At 40.0% G+C, this 19,569-nt stretch overlaps 1 protein-coding gene across 4 annotated transcripts in view; it reads right to left on the bottom strand.

Annotated features, from left to right (window-relative positions):
- Positions 1-5,572: 5,572 nt before the first annotated feature.
- bcar3 (BCAR3 adaptor protein, NSP family member) overlaps positions 5,573-19,569 on the bottom strand; it is a 67,564-nt gene continuing 53,567 nt past the window's right edge. For 3 of the 4 annotated variants that reach the window (XM_034880667.1, XM_034880668.1, XM_034880670.1), the window contains 13 exons: positions 15,388-15,516; positions 14,377-14,502; positions 13,388-13,504; positions 12,839-13,071; positions 11,810-11,910; positions 11,211-11,339; positions 10,452-10,667; positions 8,620-9,239; positions 8,240-8,355; positions 7,603-7,774; positions 7,240-7,351; positions 6,382-6,585; positions 5,573-5,994 (listed from right to left, as the gene is read on the bottom strand). In XM_034880667.1, the coding sequence (XP_034736558.1) occupies positions 5,816-5,994; positions 6,382-6,585; positions 7,240-7,351; positions 7,603-7,774; positions 8,240-8,355; positions 8,620-9,239; positions 10,452-10,667; positions 11,211-11,339; positions 11,810-11,910; positions 12,839-13,071; positions 13,388-13,504; positions 14,377-14,502; positions 15,388-15,516 (2,454 nt within the window). In that variant the 3' untranslated portion in view covers positions 5,573-5,815. Of the gene's footprint in view, positions 5,995-6,381; positions 6,586-7,239; positions 7,352-7,602; positions 7,775-8,239; positions 8,356-8,619; positions 9,240-10,451; positions 10,668-11,210; positions 11,340-11,809; positions 11,911-12,838; positions 13,072-13,387; positions 13,505-14,376; positions 14,503-15,387; positions 15,517-16,917; positions 17,167-19,569 lie in introns of those variants that run through there. The other variant, XM_034880669.1, reaches the window with a different exon arrangement.

Below are 19,569 nucleotides of genomic sequence, written 5' to 3' on the forward strand. Positions count from 1 at the left end.
CCCCCCCTTTCACTGATTTACTGTCTACTTTGTGTATATTTCCAGGATAGCTCGCCTTTTATTAATTAATTAAAGTCTCCTCTGAAGGTGCTAGTCAAAGTGTTGACAGACACATTTCTGTAAGTCTTTTGTAGACGCATCCATTGAAGCGTCATTCAAGTAAGTGAGCATTGTGAGGAGATATTTTATGGTCAAGCTGCCAAATCAAATTCAAAACAAAACTATTAAATATTTTCCACTTATATTCTCTGAATCCGACTGCCAGCATGTAAACTTGTCCCCCAAAACCTTTGGTTCAGCTCATTTAGAGAGAAAATCTGTCAATTTCACACTAAGACGGTCAGTTGCCTTTACAATATTTGCTGCCACTAACAATGTCAGTGCTGCACTCATCCCTGTCGCCTGTTATCATCTGTGCTCTGTTGGTGATGTCTGCCTGCGCCACTCTGCTCCTCATGCCTGCCTTCATACAGTCGCATGTCCTTAAAGTGTCCCAAACATGACCAGACGTTTCATCTGTGACTTTAACTGCAACTCAATAGAAGTGTGTGTGTGTGTGTGCAACCTACATTTCCTCTGTGACTTTCAATGCAACTCAATAGAAGTGTGTGTGCAACCTGGGCTGAGTTGTGTGTTGAATGCTATGTCGTCCTGATGTTTTAATGAAAGTCCAGCATGAGTATGATATTATTTTTGTGCGTTTTAATGTTCCTCAGTAGGCAGATAGCAGGACTATCAGGTGAATACAGGACCTCTCTACCAGTCTTTCTTTCGTTTCCCACCTTTCCTCTCTTCATCTTCCTGGCTTGTAATTCCACCAGTCGACCAGTAGATGGGAGCCTTTCCTCACCAAACCACAGCTCAGTTTGAGCCGGACTGGGCCACTTTCAATACCACCAAACACAAAGAGGAGCTTTGGTGTCTTCGCCGTCAGACTCTGCCTTAAAACTTGATGGCGTTTTACTGTGGAGGGATTATTCCACACACGCCTGTACGTGTCTGCTCCTCCGCCTGACTACATCTCCGCCACAGACACCTGGGCTCACCTCACCACCTTGGGGACTCTCAACTGCATCTCCATTTTAAGAAAAAAAAAAAATTAAAAAAAAGTTTTTTCCCATTTTAATCCGTTGTATTTGTGAATGTGACGATAAACCGGCATGTATCAACGACACGCACACACGTTTACCGCAATCAGGCCAAAAACACGTGTAAAACCTTTGTTTGGCTCTGCATACTGTTAATATGTAAATGTGTGTACATGTTGCTGTATTACATGCCTGACGTTAGTTTTTACCATTTAATGATTTGTACAGAGTAACATCTTTTATGTCATGCTGAATGTGTTTCCATGGTGATTGTTTTGAGGTCTGATTGACACTTCATGAGAGACAACCAGGTTTGAATTGAACTGATGCACTTTGCCCTGAAGTACCACAGCATTTGAATCTGATTTGAAATGAAGGACTTAATGAATATATGAATGGCCGGCTGAAGGTCTGTTGGATGCTGAGAGGCGTGAACTTTATGAATGACCACTGTGTAGCGGCGAGAAACTTCTAGCAATTCTCTTCCTGATGGTTTTTATACTCTTTTGTAACTCTTGACGAGCAATGGCCAACATTTTTGTTGCATGATTTTTTTAGATCCTTTGAATTCGTTTGTCTCTCTGGTGATTGTTTTTCAACCACTCACTGTATCTCTTCAACAGACTAACAAAACTACACATCTGAAGTAAAGTTTGACTTCCTTTTGATGCTATTCAAGGCAAAAATGCCACTTATGATTTGGCTGCCTGTCGACCAAAACAGCAGGTGGCGACACCTCAGTTGTAGTCTGTGTTTCTGCGATGAAGCTGTGAAATGTACAGAATGATGCTGTCGGTGTTACTTGAACTACGCTTATCCTCTCCTATTTGCGATCATTTTGCATCGGAGAAATAGTTTGACATTGTGAGAAATTCGCTTTCCAGAACTTGACATTTTTACACTTTGTATGGATTAAACAAACACACTTAGGCCTACTCTGTTACCTTTTGAACAGAGCCAGAATCTGTTTTCCATCCGTCTTAATGCTAAGCTAACTGTAGATTCAGATTTATCGTACAGATAGGAGAGTGGGATCTTATCTATCTCTCTGTCGGAAAGTGGGGAAAAAAAGCGTAGTTCCCAAAATGTCTAAATATTTTTCAGGCTTCCCTCTATACTGATTGGGTTTCATTTGCTTGGGGAGGCAAAATGGTGCAAATGAAAGAAACCGGTTTCTGCGGTCTGTCAGATTTAGCTTTTCCTGATGATGCTTCGTAAACCTATACACAAATCTATCGATGCTTTTGCTGTGTGTAGCCTACACATCTGATGCCATGGTTAGCTACAGCTGCTAGCCTGCTTGTGATTCCTTAAATTGAGCTGAAACAACAACAATTCTTTTCAATTCAACTACAATATAAGATGTGTGCAGTCAAGTGTTGCATATTACATTAATGGTTTAAGTGTTAATACAGTCAAACCGTTAAGACCAGTTTCTGTTTTAAAGCAATTAGGGCTGCAACTATTGGTCATTATCAGTGTATTATTTTTGTTATTGTTTCACCTTATAAATGGAGCTTAAAAATAGTGAATAATGCCTGTCAAAAGTTTTACCAGCCCAAAGCAATGTCTTCCAATGTTGGTTGTGTTCCACAATGATATTCAATTAAAAATTATGTAAAACCGAGAAATGCAGGAAATTAAGTCTTTGATGAGGACACCCACAATGATGTGCCCCTCCCCCAATGGCAGATTCTGTCCCATGTACAGTATAAAGGCCAATATATTTATGTACTGTCAAGTATACCCATTACAATAGTTAGACCGCACCACTGATTTGTACTAACTCTTACGTAGACGGTACACTCCAAATGTTTCATTTTCTTCTCTAATTTCCTTATTTTGGTTGGCACATTCATTTCAATTCAGTTTTATTTATAGTATCAAATCATAACGCGTTATCTCATGAGGCATGTTTGGAGTGTACGGTCCCTTTAATCCAAAAAAGCTTGTCGGTAGTAAAGCAGAAGATTTGAAATTAGCTCAATTTACCAACTGTTAATTATTTTTTTGTCTTATCATGGTAACAATAAAAACTGTAAGCTGAGTTTTATAATAGCCACTGTGCTGTAATTCATATTATGCGAAAACATAACAAAGCAGCTTTGAGATGTTAAATTATAAAGTTCTTGAGATACACATTGTCTCCAGCTGTTTAACTTACATGAAACCATTTTAGTTTTTAATCAGCATCAACGTTAAATCACAGTAACTAAAACTGGTAGTGGGTACAAGGTGATGCTGCAGGCTCTTCCTCCATGTAAACGTGTTTTTACCATGTTGTGTGTTGTAATAACCAACGGCAGTACTTCTCTTTCCATTTTGTTGTGCACATCTTTTTCTTTGAATGTTGTCGGACACTTGTGAACAAATTGCCTTTTCTTCTTTTGAGATATTGTTCTATAATAAAATAAGCAGCAATGAAAAGTGGGTTTGTTCCGTGATATTTATGCGATATTAAGTGATGTTTAAATTCACCTGTAACTTTTGACTCTGCCAAATGGGACCGGTTAGTGACATTTAGTTCGTCAAGTAGAATTACCTTAAAAGTAAAGTCAACATCTGGCAGAAGTTAAAGCTCATTAGCCTACTGCATTGAGCATAACTAAAAACAAAGCCGTCAAAGTTACATACTGTAACTTTTAAGCATTGCTATATCGTCTTAAACCGAGAAGACCCTTTTCATATATTTTGTTGAACTGTGTACTTACTTCTTATCCCAAATGTTTCCAACCATGTTACAGATTTATGTTCAAATATTGGGATAATGTAAGTATACAGCTCAACAAAACATGTCATTTGCTCCATCACCTGTCGGTGAATGGATGCATGATTGTACTCGCCTCCGACATCTGGTTCTGCGGTGGCTCGGCTCCAGCCGTTTTGCTGACGTGCCAAACTGCGTCAGAGAAACACAGATTTTGACGTTAAACTGCCTTAATTAGTGTTTTTACTAGTTTTAATGACCGGAACTGTTTGTTTTGGAGAAAATGAGAACTCTCCAAATAATTCGGCTGCCTTAAAAAGAAAAAACTCTTCTGAATGTTGGACCTTGTAGGAACACCAACCGGGAGAAGCTGACTGCAGTGACGGCTTTCCGCCGTCTGTTTTTATTGTTATGATTGAGCGACCCCTAGCGGCACAACATCACATTGTTTGTTTTCAACTAAGATGTGAATAAATTCGAAGCCGGTTGACCTCCGCACATTGTACACAATACAGTATTTATTCAATCTTACCACAGTAGTTCATAATAATATAAACATATTAAAACCATCTTTTTTTTTTACAGTCTTCTACAGAAAATATGTACAGTCTATTGTTACATACTAACATTTCAAATATGTACAACTTTAGTCTGTCACATGTTAACATACTTCTGTCATTTCTTTAATCATTTCATTCAGGTTTACGCAGAAAATAAAGATTTTCCTCTGGAAAAAGACATTCGGGCTACATTTGCACATGTACAGGAAGTTTTGAATTGCACAATTTTGAATAGCTACAAATCAGATGACCTCCTCCTACTTGTCGTTTTTTTTTTTTTTTTTTTACTTCTTAATGGTTTCGTATCCAAGGTCACACTGAGATGAATGCAGCCAGCAATCTCGTTGCAACTCTTAAATACATATATTATTCTATCCAGACAATATACACAGATGTCCACTTTGTTGTTAGTTTCCTTTCTCAGTTTAAAAAACTCTTGCCTTAGTTTGTAGCAGTTTGTTACCAGGAATAAATACGGACATCATTACTTTTTACTTTTAATGTACTCGTCACAAGATGTGGAACTATTTGCAGTTTTTTCCCAGCTTTAGTCTTAACATAGAATTATGTCCGACATTAACTGATACGTGGGAATACAAATTAAACGAGGCGTGTTTGACAAAAAGCAACATTTCTAAAACAATATAACCTTTTTTGAAAAGGTAATTTTTGAAGCACCAAACAGCACATATCTTTTTTTTCCAGAGGATTGTTGCCATAAAAACATGGAGGAATTAAAGTGCTCACGTTATGCTCATATTCATTTTTTTTTTTTAGATTATTTTTTTATGGCATTTTTGCCTTTTATTAGACAGTAGATACACAGAAAAAGGTGGGGGTGAGATGGGGGGTGACACGAAGCAAAGGGCTGCAGGTCGGACTCAAACCCGGGCCGCTGCAGGACTCAGCCTACATGGGGCGCACGCTCTTACTGGGCGAGCTAGAGGTCGCCCCACCTTGGGCTTTTTTAACTTTGTAAACCTATAACGTGCACAAAAAAGATATATAACACAATAAAGGAAAGGGAGAAGCCAAAAAGCATAATGTGAGCACTTTAAATGACCCGTGGCTTCTGCATCTCCTACAATGGATTAAGAGAGTAAAACATAGTATTACTAATCTCAATCGTGTTATATTTATATTGTTCCCTGTATGTTTTTAGATTCTACCTGTATGTGTGAAATGCTGTGTCATAGTTGTGAGTCTTCTGATTTATTTTAACCTATAAATTGACTGAAAGCTGCTGGATTACTGCCAGCATCATGTTCCGCTGCAGGAGAGCCTGTGGGAAGTTTTTATTTAGAAACGTTTCCTTTTCCTTGGCCTAACAACAGCTCGTTCTCTGATCACCTTTCTGCCTCGTTGAGTTTATTTGTCTTCGTCACAGCTGGTTTCTGATCCAGCTGATGTTCCTGAAGTCCCAGGTGCGTCTGGATGTCCGAGCTGTTGCTCAGGTGAAGTCAAATTAAAGTTTGTATTTTGGGCGGGGGCTCCAGTTTTCGCGACAAGGCAGTGAGGATGAGGTTAAATTTGTTGTAACGATCTGATTGGTTGACTGAAGCGCCACGGCTTCCCCACAGCAGCCGCAGCTGAAAGTCTGTTTTGAACACCTCCAACAGGTCTTCATCGCACGTGAACCCTGAAGACAGAAAAAAACACACAGCTGTTATTGACATCTTCTTTTTCTGTTTAATAATTTACAAATTATACACTACCGGTCAAAAGTTTTGGGTCACTTGGACATTTCTATTCCACTCCATTATAGACAGAATACCAGCTGATCTGAGTGGGGGGGCCGATCTTTAATGCAATATCTACATTGCCCATTACCAGCAACCATTCATCCAGTGGCACATTCTCTTTACTAATATATAATTTTAAAAAACTAACTGAGAAAACATTGGAGAACCCTTTTGCAATTATGTAAGCACATAATATAATCTGAAAACTGCTGCCCTGGTTAAAAAAACAATGCAACTGTATACGCGTCTTTGTGTATAACTTTGTGCCTTTTCTTGTTTTTAACCTTGTAAGAGCTCCTGTGCGTTGGCCGTGTAGGTGTTTGCGTTGTGTGCAATGCTCCGTGCATCCTCCAAGTGGCGCAGCATGATGTCACAGCCCTGGTCGCTGGTCTCCCAGAGCTCCGCCCCCTCGGGTGTGATTGACGAGCGCTCCATCAAAGTGAGGAGGGGCAGTAGGAGGGGGACGCAGACCACTGCAGGGGAGGAAGCTGCAGGAAGAGGAGGAAGGAGGTCAGTGGATTGGTTTTTTATTTGCTATTTAAAATGGGAAATGCCTTTCTGTATCTCTTAAAGTTATAAAACTGTTTTATCATCTCTGAAATATTCTAATAATTACATTATGCTTTCATTTTGGGGATATTAACACTTTTTCTTCCAGGACGGTATCATTTAAAATCATCAGAGTCCAACTAACATACTTAAGGTATATTCATCCCGCCATCTCTGTCCATCCTGTGCTAAGTATTTTTTTAGTCGCCATTTGTAGGTTTGAAAATGTCCGTCCAGTCCAGTGGTACTAAGTACCAATATTTGTGTCCCTTTGCAGGATAAAAACAACCAGAGAAAAACTAGTTGCCTCACAACCTTGTTGTTTTATTTCTGTTTAATAATACACATAAATCTTTGGTGTCTAGGAGAAGGTAGATTGGACAAGCACACGGATGCAACATCAGGGTCTGATTTCTGCAGGTATTTGGCTGTTTCTTTCTTTTTATTGATTCAATGTTTGAGCTGTCTCAGTAATGCTCTTTTGGAAAATATGTTGTAGTGATGTGATTGATTTCATCTATAACTGTTGTGTGAGTGTGAGTGTGTGTGTGTGTGTGTGTGTGTGTGGGGGTGCGTGCGTGCGTGTTCTTTACCTGTGCCCTCATACAGATTCTTGTAGAAAGGTCTCAGTATTTTCTCGTAGTTGATGGCGGTCTGTGTGTAGTTCCTTCGTAGAGTTGTCCATGTTTCCTCCAAACGGCTGATCTGCAGAGACACATCAGCTGTAAGCGTCTCACAGTACCATCAAACATTTTATGTAACAATACCAGAGATAATTACATAGACGGAAGTGGTTGAACGTAGTTAATGAATGTCAACAAATATTTGAGTACTATGCAGGGTTTCAGCTGTTATTGGTCAAGTTGTATGCTTTCGTGCAAACAAAACTTAAAATGCAGATTATTTATGGGAGAAACTTGTGTGTGTGTGTGTGTGTGTGTGTGTGTGTGTGTTACCTGCGGCAGGTCCAGGGCCTTCATCAGGGCCGTGAAAGCGAACAGGTCGCCCACCGTGTCCTTCAGCTCCAGCGCGACCAGGATGATGCGATTTAAGGTGGACGCCCGCTCGTCCACGCTGCCCGTACATCCCAGTATATCCACGGCAACGCCTATCGCCATGGTGTGGTGCCTGGCCGACGGAGGAGAGGTGAATTATCAATGCGATCTGTGATCTGTTTGTGTTTGACAGTTTGTAATCTGATCTTTCAGTGACAGCCTCTGTGTTTGTCAGACAGGAAGTACAGTGAATGAGCAGCTATGAATCACTGCTGACGTCATCTCAAATTCTAGTTCCAGTGCAACTAGTTCCTGTTGTTTTCAATCTTTCTGGCGTGTAACCCCTTAAAATAACTACATTACAGATTTCTGAAACTGATGCAGTATTTTACTAGAAACAAATTTCAATAATACAAATCTCAGAAAACAAATGAGTAAACTGTGAGCTTGAAGTGTGTAAATTATCTTTTTTTATAGGGACTTGAACTTCCTCCAATTGTGTTACTCCATTTGTATCTGTATGCAACGTGTGTGTGTGTGTGTGTATGTGTGTGTGTGTGTGTGTGTGTGTGTGTGTGTGTGTATGTTTGAAGTGTACCTCTCCATGAGGTCCAGCCTCAGCAGTCGACCGTGTGGCAGCGTCACCAGCTCCAGACCGGAGGACACGCCCATCTGACCTTTAACCTCAGAAGTCACTCCGATTATCCTAGCGACCTGGAGGAGAAAGAGGTTTTCTGTTTTATCGTTCTCTCTTATTCTGTGTGTGTGTGTGTGTGTGTGTGTGTTGATTAGCTGCAGGAGAGAAATCTAATTCTGTGTGTTAAATTACCAGTAAAAAAGTTTATCTCCAAATTAGACATTTCTTTTAATAAGGCATCTTTTAATGTTGTAACTAACTATTCTTGATGCAACACAACTTACAGTGGAGTCCGACTGAGAGAGCAATTGATATAATTGTGTGTGTGTGTGTGTGTGTACCTGGCAGTCGGCCATCAGCAGGTGTCTGGCGATACTGTGGTGATTGTGTCTGAGCAGCAGCTCCTTTGCTCTCTTCAGCACCACCATCTCCAGCGGTTTGTTCTCCGTGGGCAGAAGTCGAGACTTGAACTCCGCCGGCCGGAACGTTGACTCCGTCTCTTCGATTGGCCGCTGGAAACCGCTCTTCCTGTCCCCCCCCCCCCCTGCGTCCTCCTCCTCTTCCTCGCTGGTGTTTTCTAAAGCAGCGATGGCATGATGGTAGGAGCTTCTGTCCAGTCCTCTACTCCCTCCCGTCTCCTTCTCCTCCCCCTCCTCCACCCTCCCTGCCTCCCCCTCTCTCCTCAGTCTCTCCACGTAGCTGCAGAGCAGAGGCTGGAGGCCAAGGTCTGTGTTGGGGTTCGGGGGATGAGATTCCTCCCACACCAGCGGGCTGCAGGACCTCAGGTCTGCAGGGCTCGGCTGCAGGCGTTCAGTCCTTCCTGTTTTAGCCTCTGAGTCTGAATACTGAACCGGCTCAGCAGGTGAAAGTACAGAAGGGGAGGAGCTGAGAGAGTGTGCAGGCTGGAGCTGATGGAGGAACTTCAGGGGTATGACTGGAGGTGCAGGAGGGCCTGTGGTGGCTGTGGAACAACAATCACAGTTTTAATAGTTACATACTTTTAATTTCTTTTTAGAAATTGTGTAAGTGGAAGAGTTAGTAAATAATAAATATTACTGTAAATGTACCATCCACAGTCATTTAACAACAATAATAATGATAATGCAATGCCTTTTTTAAATATGAGCATCCAGAGCAATTAAAAAAGAACAAGAGAAAAGAAAATTGTATATTAATAAAGGTTAAATAAAGTAAAATCGGTCCTAGACAAGACAGTTTAATTGGGGTGAAAGCCGCTTGTAAACTTCTTCTGCAAATGAAGAAAATAACTTTAGACTGAAGGCTTTTTAAAATTATTAAAGCAATTACAAATGCATTGCAGTACCTTGGAAAGCTGAAATTAATGAGCAGCAGCTAATGTCTCAGAGGCTCTGTACATTAAGCCCTAGAGTTAAAAGGATTGCTTTAGGATCTCCAATAAATAAAAAAATCAAGCTTCCCCGCCACCCTCTACTCTCAATCAGACAGCTGAAGCTGATTCAGATGGCTGCTGTTCGAGAGCTCACTAAGACCAAGAGACTGGATCACATCACTCCAGTTCTGAAGTCCTAACACTGGCTTCCTGTGCCCCTTTTACTAGTTTATAAATCACTAAATGATTTAAGGCTAAAATATATTTCTCATCTGCTACTATACTATGACCCCCCCAGACCTCTCAGGTCATCTGGGACAGGTCAGCTTTCTGTCCCCAGAGTCTGAACTAAACAGGGGTGAAGCAGCGTGCAGTTTCTATGCTCCTCATATCTGGAACAAAATCCCAGAAGACTGCAGATCTGCTGCTCCAAAATCCAATATATGTTCTAATTCAGTTGTTTAGGCTAATTAAAATGGCCTATACAATTAACCGTCTGTATCTGCTTTCACTAACTACTCCAAACACTTAACACAATAAAAATAGCTAATTTAGCTGTACTGTACAAAGCTACTGTACTGTACATGGTGGAAACTATCTTGGAATAATGAATTACTACTTAAACATGCTGGCAGACAAAGTAAAGGCAGATAATGTTCCCTGTACTTGTCTATGTGCTTAACAGTTATTACATACATCGTGAAACTAACAGGGTAAGGATAAGGATTTTTTGGTGATTAAAATCCTCCCAGTTAAGAAAAACAGCAAATGTGCACCAACTGATATGTCCAAAAAACTGTTCATGTAGACGCATTTCATTACCTCCACTCCTCCATGTAGAACCAAGCGTTTCCACACGCGTGGAGTCCAGGGGAGGTGCATTTAACCGGGGGGAGGTGGAGGAGTAGTCTGTGAGGCTGGAGGGGGGGACTAGTGGCTGAAGGCAGAGGGGGCGAGGCAGTCGGGCAAGCGGCACCTTGCTGGGCTTGGGAGGTGGTTTGGGACACAACTGGCTATCAGAGCCCCGGATGGCCTGGCCTGTAAACACATGATCAATACTTTCATCACATTATCACACAACACCTTTTATCACATTCACTTCTATTGTTTGGAATCAATGTATTCTCTGATTTTTGTATATATATTTAAGACATTTCTTTCTCATTTCTGTGACAGTAAGCCATGTAAAGCCACTGTCTTTCATTTACTATACTTTATTTGCAAAATATGAATCAGAAGAAGAATGTGTGAAAGCACAAAAAGGACAAGGTTACATTTAATTCCCTATCTGCCCTCAAACAATGGGAGGAGCATGTCAGGAGACAGCTTAAGATAAATTCATGGTTCTGTGGGGACTGAACAGTTTTTGTGAATGTGCACACAATCTGATGCTGTAGGTTCTTAGGCTACCAACAAATACTGAATTACATGTGGATCCAGCACAAAAAGTGGATAATACGGTTACCGAGCATCATATAATTACTGGGTTGACCGATGATCTTTAGGTTGTGCAATATTACTGAGGTTTTTGAGTGTTAATAAGCTGATCAGTGTAACATTGGATTTCATCCTCCTACTGACCTGCCAGGAGCTCTGCAGATCTCCGTGAGACTGAGGGACTCAGCACCGGCTCACTGCCCGTCCGAAAGACTGGAGACTTTGGGCTCGGGAGAGAAGGGTCAGGAGACTGCTGGGGCTGCGCTCTAGATCCTGGGGAGATGAGGAGAAGACAAGTAGAGTTGGTCAAAGAAAGAAAAGAATGGAATAAAGGAAAATAGGTGTATACACCTAGAATGTATAACACAAAACAGGAGAAAAGAGGAAATGGGTGATAAAAGGAGCTGGTTGTAATCCTTACCACTCAGGGCACTTTTTGTTTTTCAGATTTTATCATCTAAATTTGTTCATAAAAAAATCATGTACAATACAATAAAGAGTGAATAGAGGCTCTAGTAAGCTTCAAACCTACAAATATGTTGAATAAAGGCAAAGGGTTTACACGCTCAAAAGCAAGGAGAAAAGATAGCAATGAATTTCATTGCAAAGGCATTCAGTGTTGCACTCGGCTATACACAGAAAATACACAGTACTTTACTTTTACACCTCGCTACACCAGGCCAATCACGGCATAAATGAGAAAGCTAAAGGTTGGACGACTTTTTCCTTTCACTTTTACTTACCAAGAGGCAGGTAGCTTTCTGATTGGTGCGCCTTGAGCGGGCGTCGCCTCTCCTGGACCTGATTGAGACTTGCTGGTTGGCTGCCGCAGCGATCCTTTGACCTGAGTGAAAGTGGACGTCCAATTATCAATACACATAAACCACCTACAAACACCAAAGGGAGAAATAAAACAAACCCTTTTTGTAATAATCAAAAGTAAAAGCTTAACACAGTACAAATACATAGTGGTATTAATGAAAATGAAACAAAAAAAAAGACAACATAGTTTTATTCATATTTCTCTTCCTTCCTTATGCCACTCCTTCGTGATGGTCAAATGAAGTTCGGAAACCACTATCTTTATTTTCTGAGCTCACTAGGTGGCGCTCTCTGTTCAACAAAGGTTTAAAACACTGAAGTTCCATTCCTTTAACCTTTTTCTTGAACAGAGAGCGCCATCTAGTGAGCTTAGAAATTAAAGACAGTGGTTCGCAAAGCTTCATTTGACAATCACTAACACTCTGGACCACATATTTATCTTTATTCAGACAGATATGAACTCCATACGTTAAGATCAATGTACTCGTGAAATTACACACTACTTCAGCAGAAAAGTCACAAATCCCATGTCTTTATTTATAGAGGTCTTACGATACATATAGAACATGTTGTATATACAGCCCAATGCCTGGATGATGAATCTCAACAGCTCAAGGCTAGATGTTAAAAGCCTAAAAGCAGGAAGGGATTTAAAGGGTTGATTTAAGTCTTTCAGAGAGCGTGAGAGAAAGAGAAAAAAAAAGAGCGAGAGGATGACTGAGTGAAGGTGGGTCTCCATTATTCAAATTTAGCAGACAGCTTGTTATTTGGTCTGTAGCCCACTACGCACTTTCAGTAATAGGCTTTAACCCAATATTTGTCAAATCTAACAAATTATACAGACTTAATATGTGATCGTCTAGAAAGAACAAACACACACATCATTCCAGCCACTGAGGAATCCTGGTGTTAGCCAGTATGTTTATGTGGGTTTCTAGCTGGATACCAACCTGAGCTGGCTGCCCCGGCCCACGCCGTTGTCCTGGGCGTGTGTGCTGTCGTGCACAGTGTGTGTGTTATCGTGTGTGTGTCCGTTGGTAATGTTGAGGCTGAGGCGCTTCTGATTCCGCCTCTCCTGCGCCATGAGTGCCTCTCGATGGTGGCTGGACAACCCGTACTTTTCCTCCAGACAGCGCAGCGGCAGCCCTCTGTTAATTGGCTGGAAGATAATGGCTCCTACCACCTTAAATGCACAGATAGAAGATGAGATATCGTTTAACATGTTTTTTTCTCCATCAAATAGGATCTCTTAGTGAAATAAGGGATATAAAAACGTATACTTTTACAACAAAAATGGTATACCTGCTAAGTTAGGGCACACATTAAAAGGCGGTCAGGAATTGTATTGTATTGATCATTTTGTCTACACAAGATGACATCTTTGGATGGCATTTGACATCTAGTTATGTCAGCAGAGCCATGTACTGTGTGTTATGTTTTTAATATTAACAACCAAGTCTGTGCTTGCGTTTGCCATAACAATATTTGACCAAACCCACCTGGGAGACAGGTTTTCTGTTGCCCACATAGTATCTCACAAGTGCAGGGACGTGTTCAAACCCTTCCCTCTCCAGCCGGTACTCGACTCTGGAGTAGGCTTCATTCAACATCACTACCTGAAGGAGAGATGTAAAAAAACAAACATATTTATTAGTTATTACTAGGTGGTTCCCAACCTTTTATCTGTGACTATTAAAATGAAGCGACCAATTGTCACAGGTTGCATTTGTCTGTTGTTGCCAGTTTAAACAAAGAGCGATTTCTATTTTTAATTCTAATGTAAAAACTATTCACCTGAAACACACATATTCTGGATAACGCTTAACCTAACACAGTATTTTTGTACTTCCAGTTCCATTAGTTCAATCTGTGATTGTGGCTGTTAGCCATTAAGCAACATTTCTTTATAATAACACACATTTAAATGATGCTGAAATGTTAAATAGCTGCTGAGGTTGCCAATCCCACTGCGAATCAACATCCCATTCTTTCTTGCTTTAATTGTATGAGAAGATACCGATGTCAGACTTTATTTATTTTTAATGATTTATGACTTCGGTTGAAGTTGTCTATAAGGTGCTGCTTTAGGTTGCTTCTAGGCAATTTTTTGTATATCATTCGTTGTTGACGATTTTATTTATGACTTTACAATTATATTTCATTAATTGCTGATTATTTAGTTTTTATGTTGGTAGTCTGTAACTCATGGCAATTCCCATTTTGAACATCCAGAACACTTTAATTTCTAATTTCTCCTGGTAAAATGCAAAGAAACTTCTGCACAGTGTCTGACAAAATATATATATAAAGTTTAATAGTAGGTATATATATGTATATACAGTAAGTATATATATATAATAAAATAAAATAAAATGTATGTGAGATAGTGTCAGAATGGGTTCCACCATCTAACCAAAAGATTAAATCATACACCTTCCTACTGCTAAGTGTTTGTCAGTTTTATATGAATTCATGAACAATATTTTACCCTCTTGTTGATTTTAAAGTGCTGAGCAGCGTTTCGCCACTGGCAGGTCAGGACATAACTTCCTGGACTGGACAACGAATCACGAATCAGGAAATCTCCGTCACGCTGCACCAAGTTTTCTGCAACCTGGAACAAATACCGAGGTTTACATACGGGCGCACACACATGCACGCACACCGTGCTTGTTATCAGTCCAAACATTTAATTAAATCTAATGATGGTCGGCTGTTATACTGTTACCTTCTTTATGAGCTCAGTGCCCGATGGTTTGCAGCGGTTACGTAAGACATGAAGATATTTAAAACCTCAACCTTTCACAGTATTTATCCAGCTAGAAAATCCATTTGTGTTTTATAACTTCACTTTCGGATGGGAAATGTGCTCTTATTTTAAACCCATACATTGTTATATAATATGACAAAAAAACTCCAGGTCCATTTACCAGCTTTTTCTGGAAATTTTAGCCAAATTTCAATTGGAAGATTTAAGACTTGGGTCAGCGAGCTTTCTCATGAGTTGAAAATGTCTCTTTATCTTTGTATCCATTACAATCTTGTTACATTCATTACCTCTCTTCCTTCTCTCATTCTCTTTCTCTTTCTCTCTCTCACACACACACACACCACCCTTTACACACACTTACAGACTTTAATTAAGCAAGTGTTTGTACAGTATATAATGGTAATTTAGGTTAGTTTAGCCAAAGGAAGCAGCTTATTAAAATGATTACATCTCAGAGCTGGCTTTCAGAGGGAACACAATCTCTCTCTCTTTCACTCGCTCTCACACACACACACACACACACACACACACACTTTACAGAAAGGGCTTTTAGTACAGTCACCTGACGTTAGGAACCAGACTCTGCTGCAGAAGCCACTATTTAAGCTTGAACCTTTCTGTAAGCATTGTGTGTGCCGTGTGATAATAGGTGATCTGGTTTAACAAGTTTTAACCGAGCTTTTAAAGGAAGGGTGTCATGACTCAGATTTTTGTGTGTGTGTGTGTTACCTGTCTGGGAATTGCTCCGTGGTACCATGCATGGCTTCTCGGCTCCTCGCAGTTCATCTTTAGTTCTTCCTCCAGCTCTCTGCGAAGTTTCTCTGAAGAACAGTCCACGATGAACTGATCTCTGGAGAACTGCAATAATAAATGAAGAAATAACAGAAATGAATGAAGTGGTTGACTTGATGGAAAAACACAGAAAACAGACATCCGTGTCTTCATTCATCCATCCTTAGCGATGATGACAGCTATACAGACCAGAACTGTTAGTAGTTCTAGCTGTAGAAGCATAGCTGACACCTAAATTCTCAAGACTGACAACAATCATGAAAGTTGACCAGTACCTTATTAACTAAAACAAACAATGATGGGGTCAAAGCTCAAAGGCACAGATACAGCAATTCCAAAAATTGCAGTCACTCCAGAGTAGTCTATATCTACGAAATTCCACTTTTGGGATTCCTCCGATGCCGCCGGAAATTCCAACGATTGTCCCTGTTTGGTGTGTTGGCATTCTAAACTCCGGTGGGTTTCTGAGGACTATGGTTACCTGGTCCTCAGATCTCTGCAGGGTAAATCCAAACAGCTAGCTAGACTATCTGTCCAATCTGAGTTTCCTGTTGCACGACTATAACTATTTTTGAGTGTTTACGTCTTCGACCAAAACAAGTTCCTTCCCGAAGCTATTTTGCAGAGGTACCATCATTGTGTCCTCCGGGGCTTAGCACCGCCCAAGACAATTGTGATTGGGTTAAAGAGATGCCAATAAAGCAAAGTATGATTCTGTCCCATCCCAGAACGCTGTGTAAACTAGCCAGACCCTCCTTCACAGCGCTGTGGAGGAAGGTCTGGGAATGCGTAGTAGTTAATACATATAATGTTATAGAATATTAATGATTAATATTTTTGTTTATTTATGTATGTACCTTTTAACCTAGGCAAATTCCACATAAATGTACTTATTGTGGCAAAAAAACTTTTCTGATTCTGATAAAACAATTTCCCCAAAAATTCAGACTCCTACTCCTAATCCTACTTTAAAAAATAGCCCAAAATAACGAATATTGGTAAAACCAAATTGATTCAAGGTAATTCAAGGTTATGAAACTAGGATACCAAGAAAGGTGCCAGGGAGAACTAATTTATTAGTTTAGTTTAATTTCATTCAGACATCTGACAGATAATCAAATCATTGATCGGGCATTTTATCCCTGACAGCGAGCCCAGAAAGTTTGGAAAATTGAAAAGTGAAGGACAGAACAATCTGACCGTACGCAGAGTCAGCACAACAACCTGCACCGCACCACAACACACGCACACACACACACACACACACACACACACACACACACACACACACACACACACACACTTACATGACAGCTGCTAGGTCTCTGCATCGCTCCCTGTGTCTCCGTTCCTCAAATACAGACTTCATGTCAAACACATACAAACTATTAGATTTGGTCTCTTGTTTTAAACAGCTTTCTTTAAACCCTCATGAGTCCTTTTTCCTTTGGGAACATAATCACACACCCTCTCTCTCTCTCTCTCTCTCTCTCTCTCTCTCTGTGTGATTTTCCTATCTTTGCTTTCTATCCTGACGCCACCCAACTGCCCAGACCTGCCTCCAGACACACCTTTACCTGACGTACATACACAAACGCACACAGGCACACACACACACACACACAAACACTGACACAACTCTCCCTGAAAGTTGACAGGTGAAACTTTTAGTTGTATGTACTTACTAGTTTGTACTTCCATTTTCTCTGTGGTGAGTTTTAATTAGGTTAAAAAAGCATCTATCCGAGACAGATAATAAAGATAAAATGTTTCATTTATTAAAGCTTTTTGGCAAATTGTATATCATTTGTGCTGACATAATAGTACAGTACTATCTGGCCCATTTTTGTTAGCTGTCCCTATTCCTCCCACATTAACCTCCCACAGCGTACTAGATTTTTATGAGTAGATTTCTTCATCATTCATGGTACCTGTTACTCTGGAGATCCAGACCCAAATCCAAAAGGATGCGCAAACGGAAATTGTGCTCTTGCTACAACTCCAGGGTAGGTACCTTTTATTGTAAATGGTACTTATAGCCATTTTAGGAATTCAAATGATTAGTGTGACTTACAAAAGTACCAGTGAAAATGCACAATACTTCCAAAAAGAGAGACTCTTTGGTTTTGCTTGATCAGTATTTTCTGCCAAGAAACAAAGTAGGTTAATTAATAGTCTTTTGTGTGCATGTTGTGTCATGTTAGAAAGATCAGTCTGGCTTAAACACACAAACAGAAATTGAACATGCTCATGCATCTGTAATTATGTTGTTTTATCAAACTATAAATTATAACGAAGCACATCCGTATTGACCGTTTCAGATAACATTAAAGCTGCAATAAGGGATACAGTATTGCTGGCATCAACACTGATACCACTGGGTATCAACATCAGTCTGTAGCTCTACAGAGGTTTCAGCCAAAAAGACAAAATGCCTTTGTTTTCCTTTAGTTGGCAGAATTAACCAAAGTTTAAAAGAAGAATTTTACCGATGGCAAGAAAACTCATGAATGCCCATGTTCTTGATTCTGAGTAAAGCAATAGTTGATAACATGATAGAACATGATGAAAATGCCCTCTTATGGTAAAGAAAAGGCTTAATGCAGCTCCATGAAACTACCTCTCTAGTTCACATGTTCTGTCTCTCTCTCTCTCTAAAGTCATTACAATAGACCCCTCTGCCCTCAGTCTCCAAGTCTCCATACATGACAGAAAATCAGTGCATCCTATTACAGCTTTGGCACAGAAAAGAGCAGAAGCCAACAGGCTCTGGGTCATAAGGCATAAGCACTGATTTAGTTTGTTTGTTCCAGTGCAGCCTGACGTATGTTGTATGACTTCGTCTGTGTGTGTTACTGTGTAACTGTGTGTTGGTGCAGCAGTGGAAAGAATAGGCTACTGGGGGGGGTTTGATTGAGCCGTCATTGATTTCACTGTCTGGAATCATATGCAATATTTTTGCCAAGTAGTTTGGACACGTGAAAATATTGTTTGTTTTGTTTGTTTTTTTAAACAAATGACTCAAGGAAATGAATGAATTTTTCGATTGCTAAATGACAGTGGGTAAAACTGAAGCCACATGTGCAAAACTCCAACTACAGTCTGCATTACCAACAGTCACCTGAGCTAAACAGCCAAACATCTCCTGCAAAACTCACTCCAAGCAACACAACTTTTAACACACATCTCAGAACAGGCACCCGACTGAAATGTGTGGGTTTGACAGTTTTGACAGCAGTCTTTGCTGTAAATCCAGTGTTGTGCAGGTTGTGGTTAAAGTCATGGGAAAAAGCAACTAGAGTTTGGTCCATGTGAACTGCTGCTGTGCAGACTGTAAGAGTTTTGCACATGTGACTCCAGTTGTGCCCACTGGCAGATGAAACGTTATAGATAAATAAATTGTAAAAATCAGTTTTTAATCATTTCTACAATTGAGTCCAAAAAATATCAACATTCTTGTTTTTGTAGGTATAAAAAATGTAAAAAGATGGTGTAATTTTGTGATTTAATTTTACGGTGGATAATCTGCAACAATACCTGACCAAAAAAAAGATCTTTTTTTATGTCAATAGAACTATTTGAATGAAGTTATCTTTGCAGCAGGACACAGAATATCTTTTGAGTGTGAGACAAATCCAAGTGAAAATCGGTTTCAACCTTTCTATTGCTTTTATAAAATCTGCATTTTTTAGTTCACAAAAAAATTCAAAAACTTATAATCTAAAAAAATAAAATACTCCCACCCCCAATATTGTAGTCTACATTGTTAATTTTACTTGGCATCAATTTGAGGTTCAGTGTCACTTCATCATTATTACGTTATCGTTATAGGGTTAAGGCAGGCAGAAAGGAAGAGGAAGATGTAGCTAGGATTTTAAGGTTGCATCACCTTCATTTTGTTTTGCTTTTCTGTTACACATCAGTTAAAAGCAGTGTGTCACACCCATTAACCCACTGTCTGGGTAGCTTGCTTTTCCCGTTGTACTGGAATTACACAACACATTTAGACTGAGATGAGCTGAACTGGATACAACTGAAGACTAAAGTTTGCTGATGATACAGTCATAGTAAGTTTAATGGACACCACTGAAACATCTCACGGCCCTGTAGTGCCCTATT

The sequence above is a fragment of the Etheostoma cragini genome, chromosome 9, assembly GCF_013103735.1.
Source record: "Etheostoma cragini isolate CJK2018 chromosome 9, CSU_Ecrag_1.0, whole genome shotgun sequence".
Taxonomy (NCBI): domain Eukaryota; kingdom Metazoa; phylum Chordata; class Actinopteri; order Perciformes; family Percidae; genus Etheostoma; species Etheostoma cragini.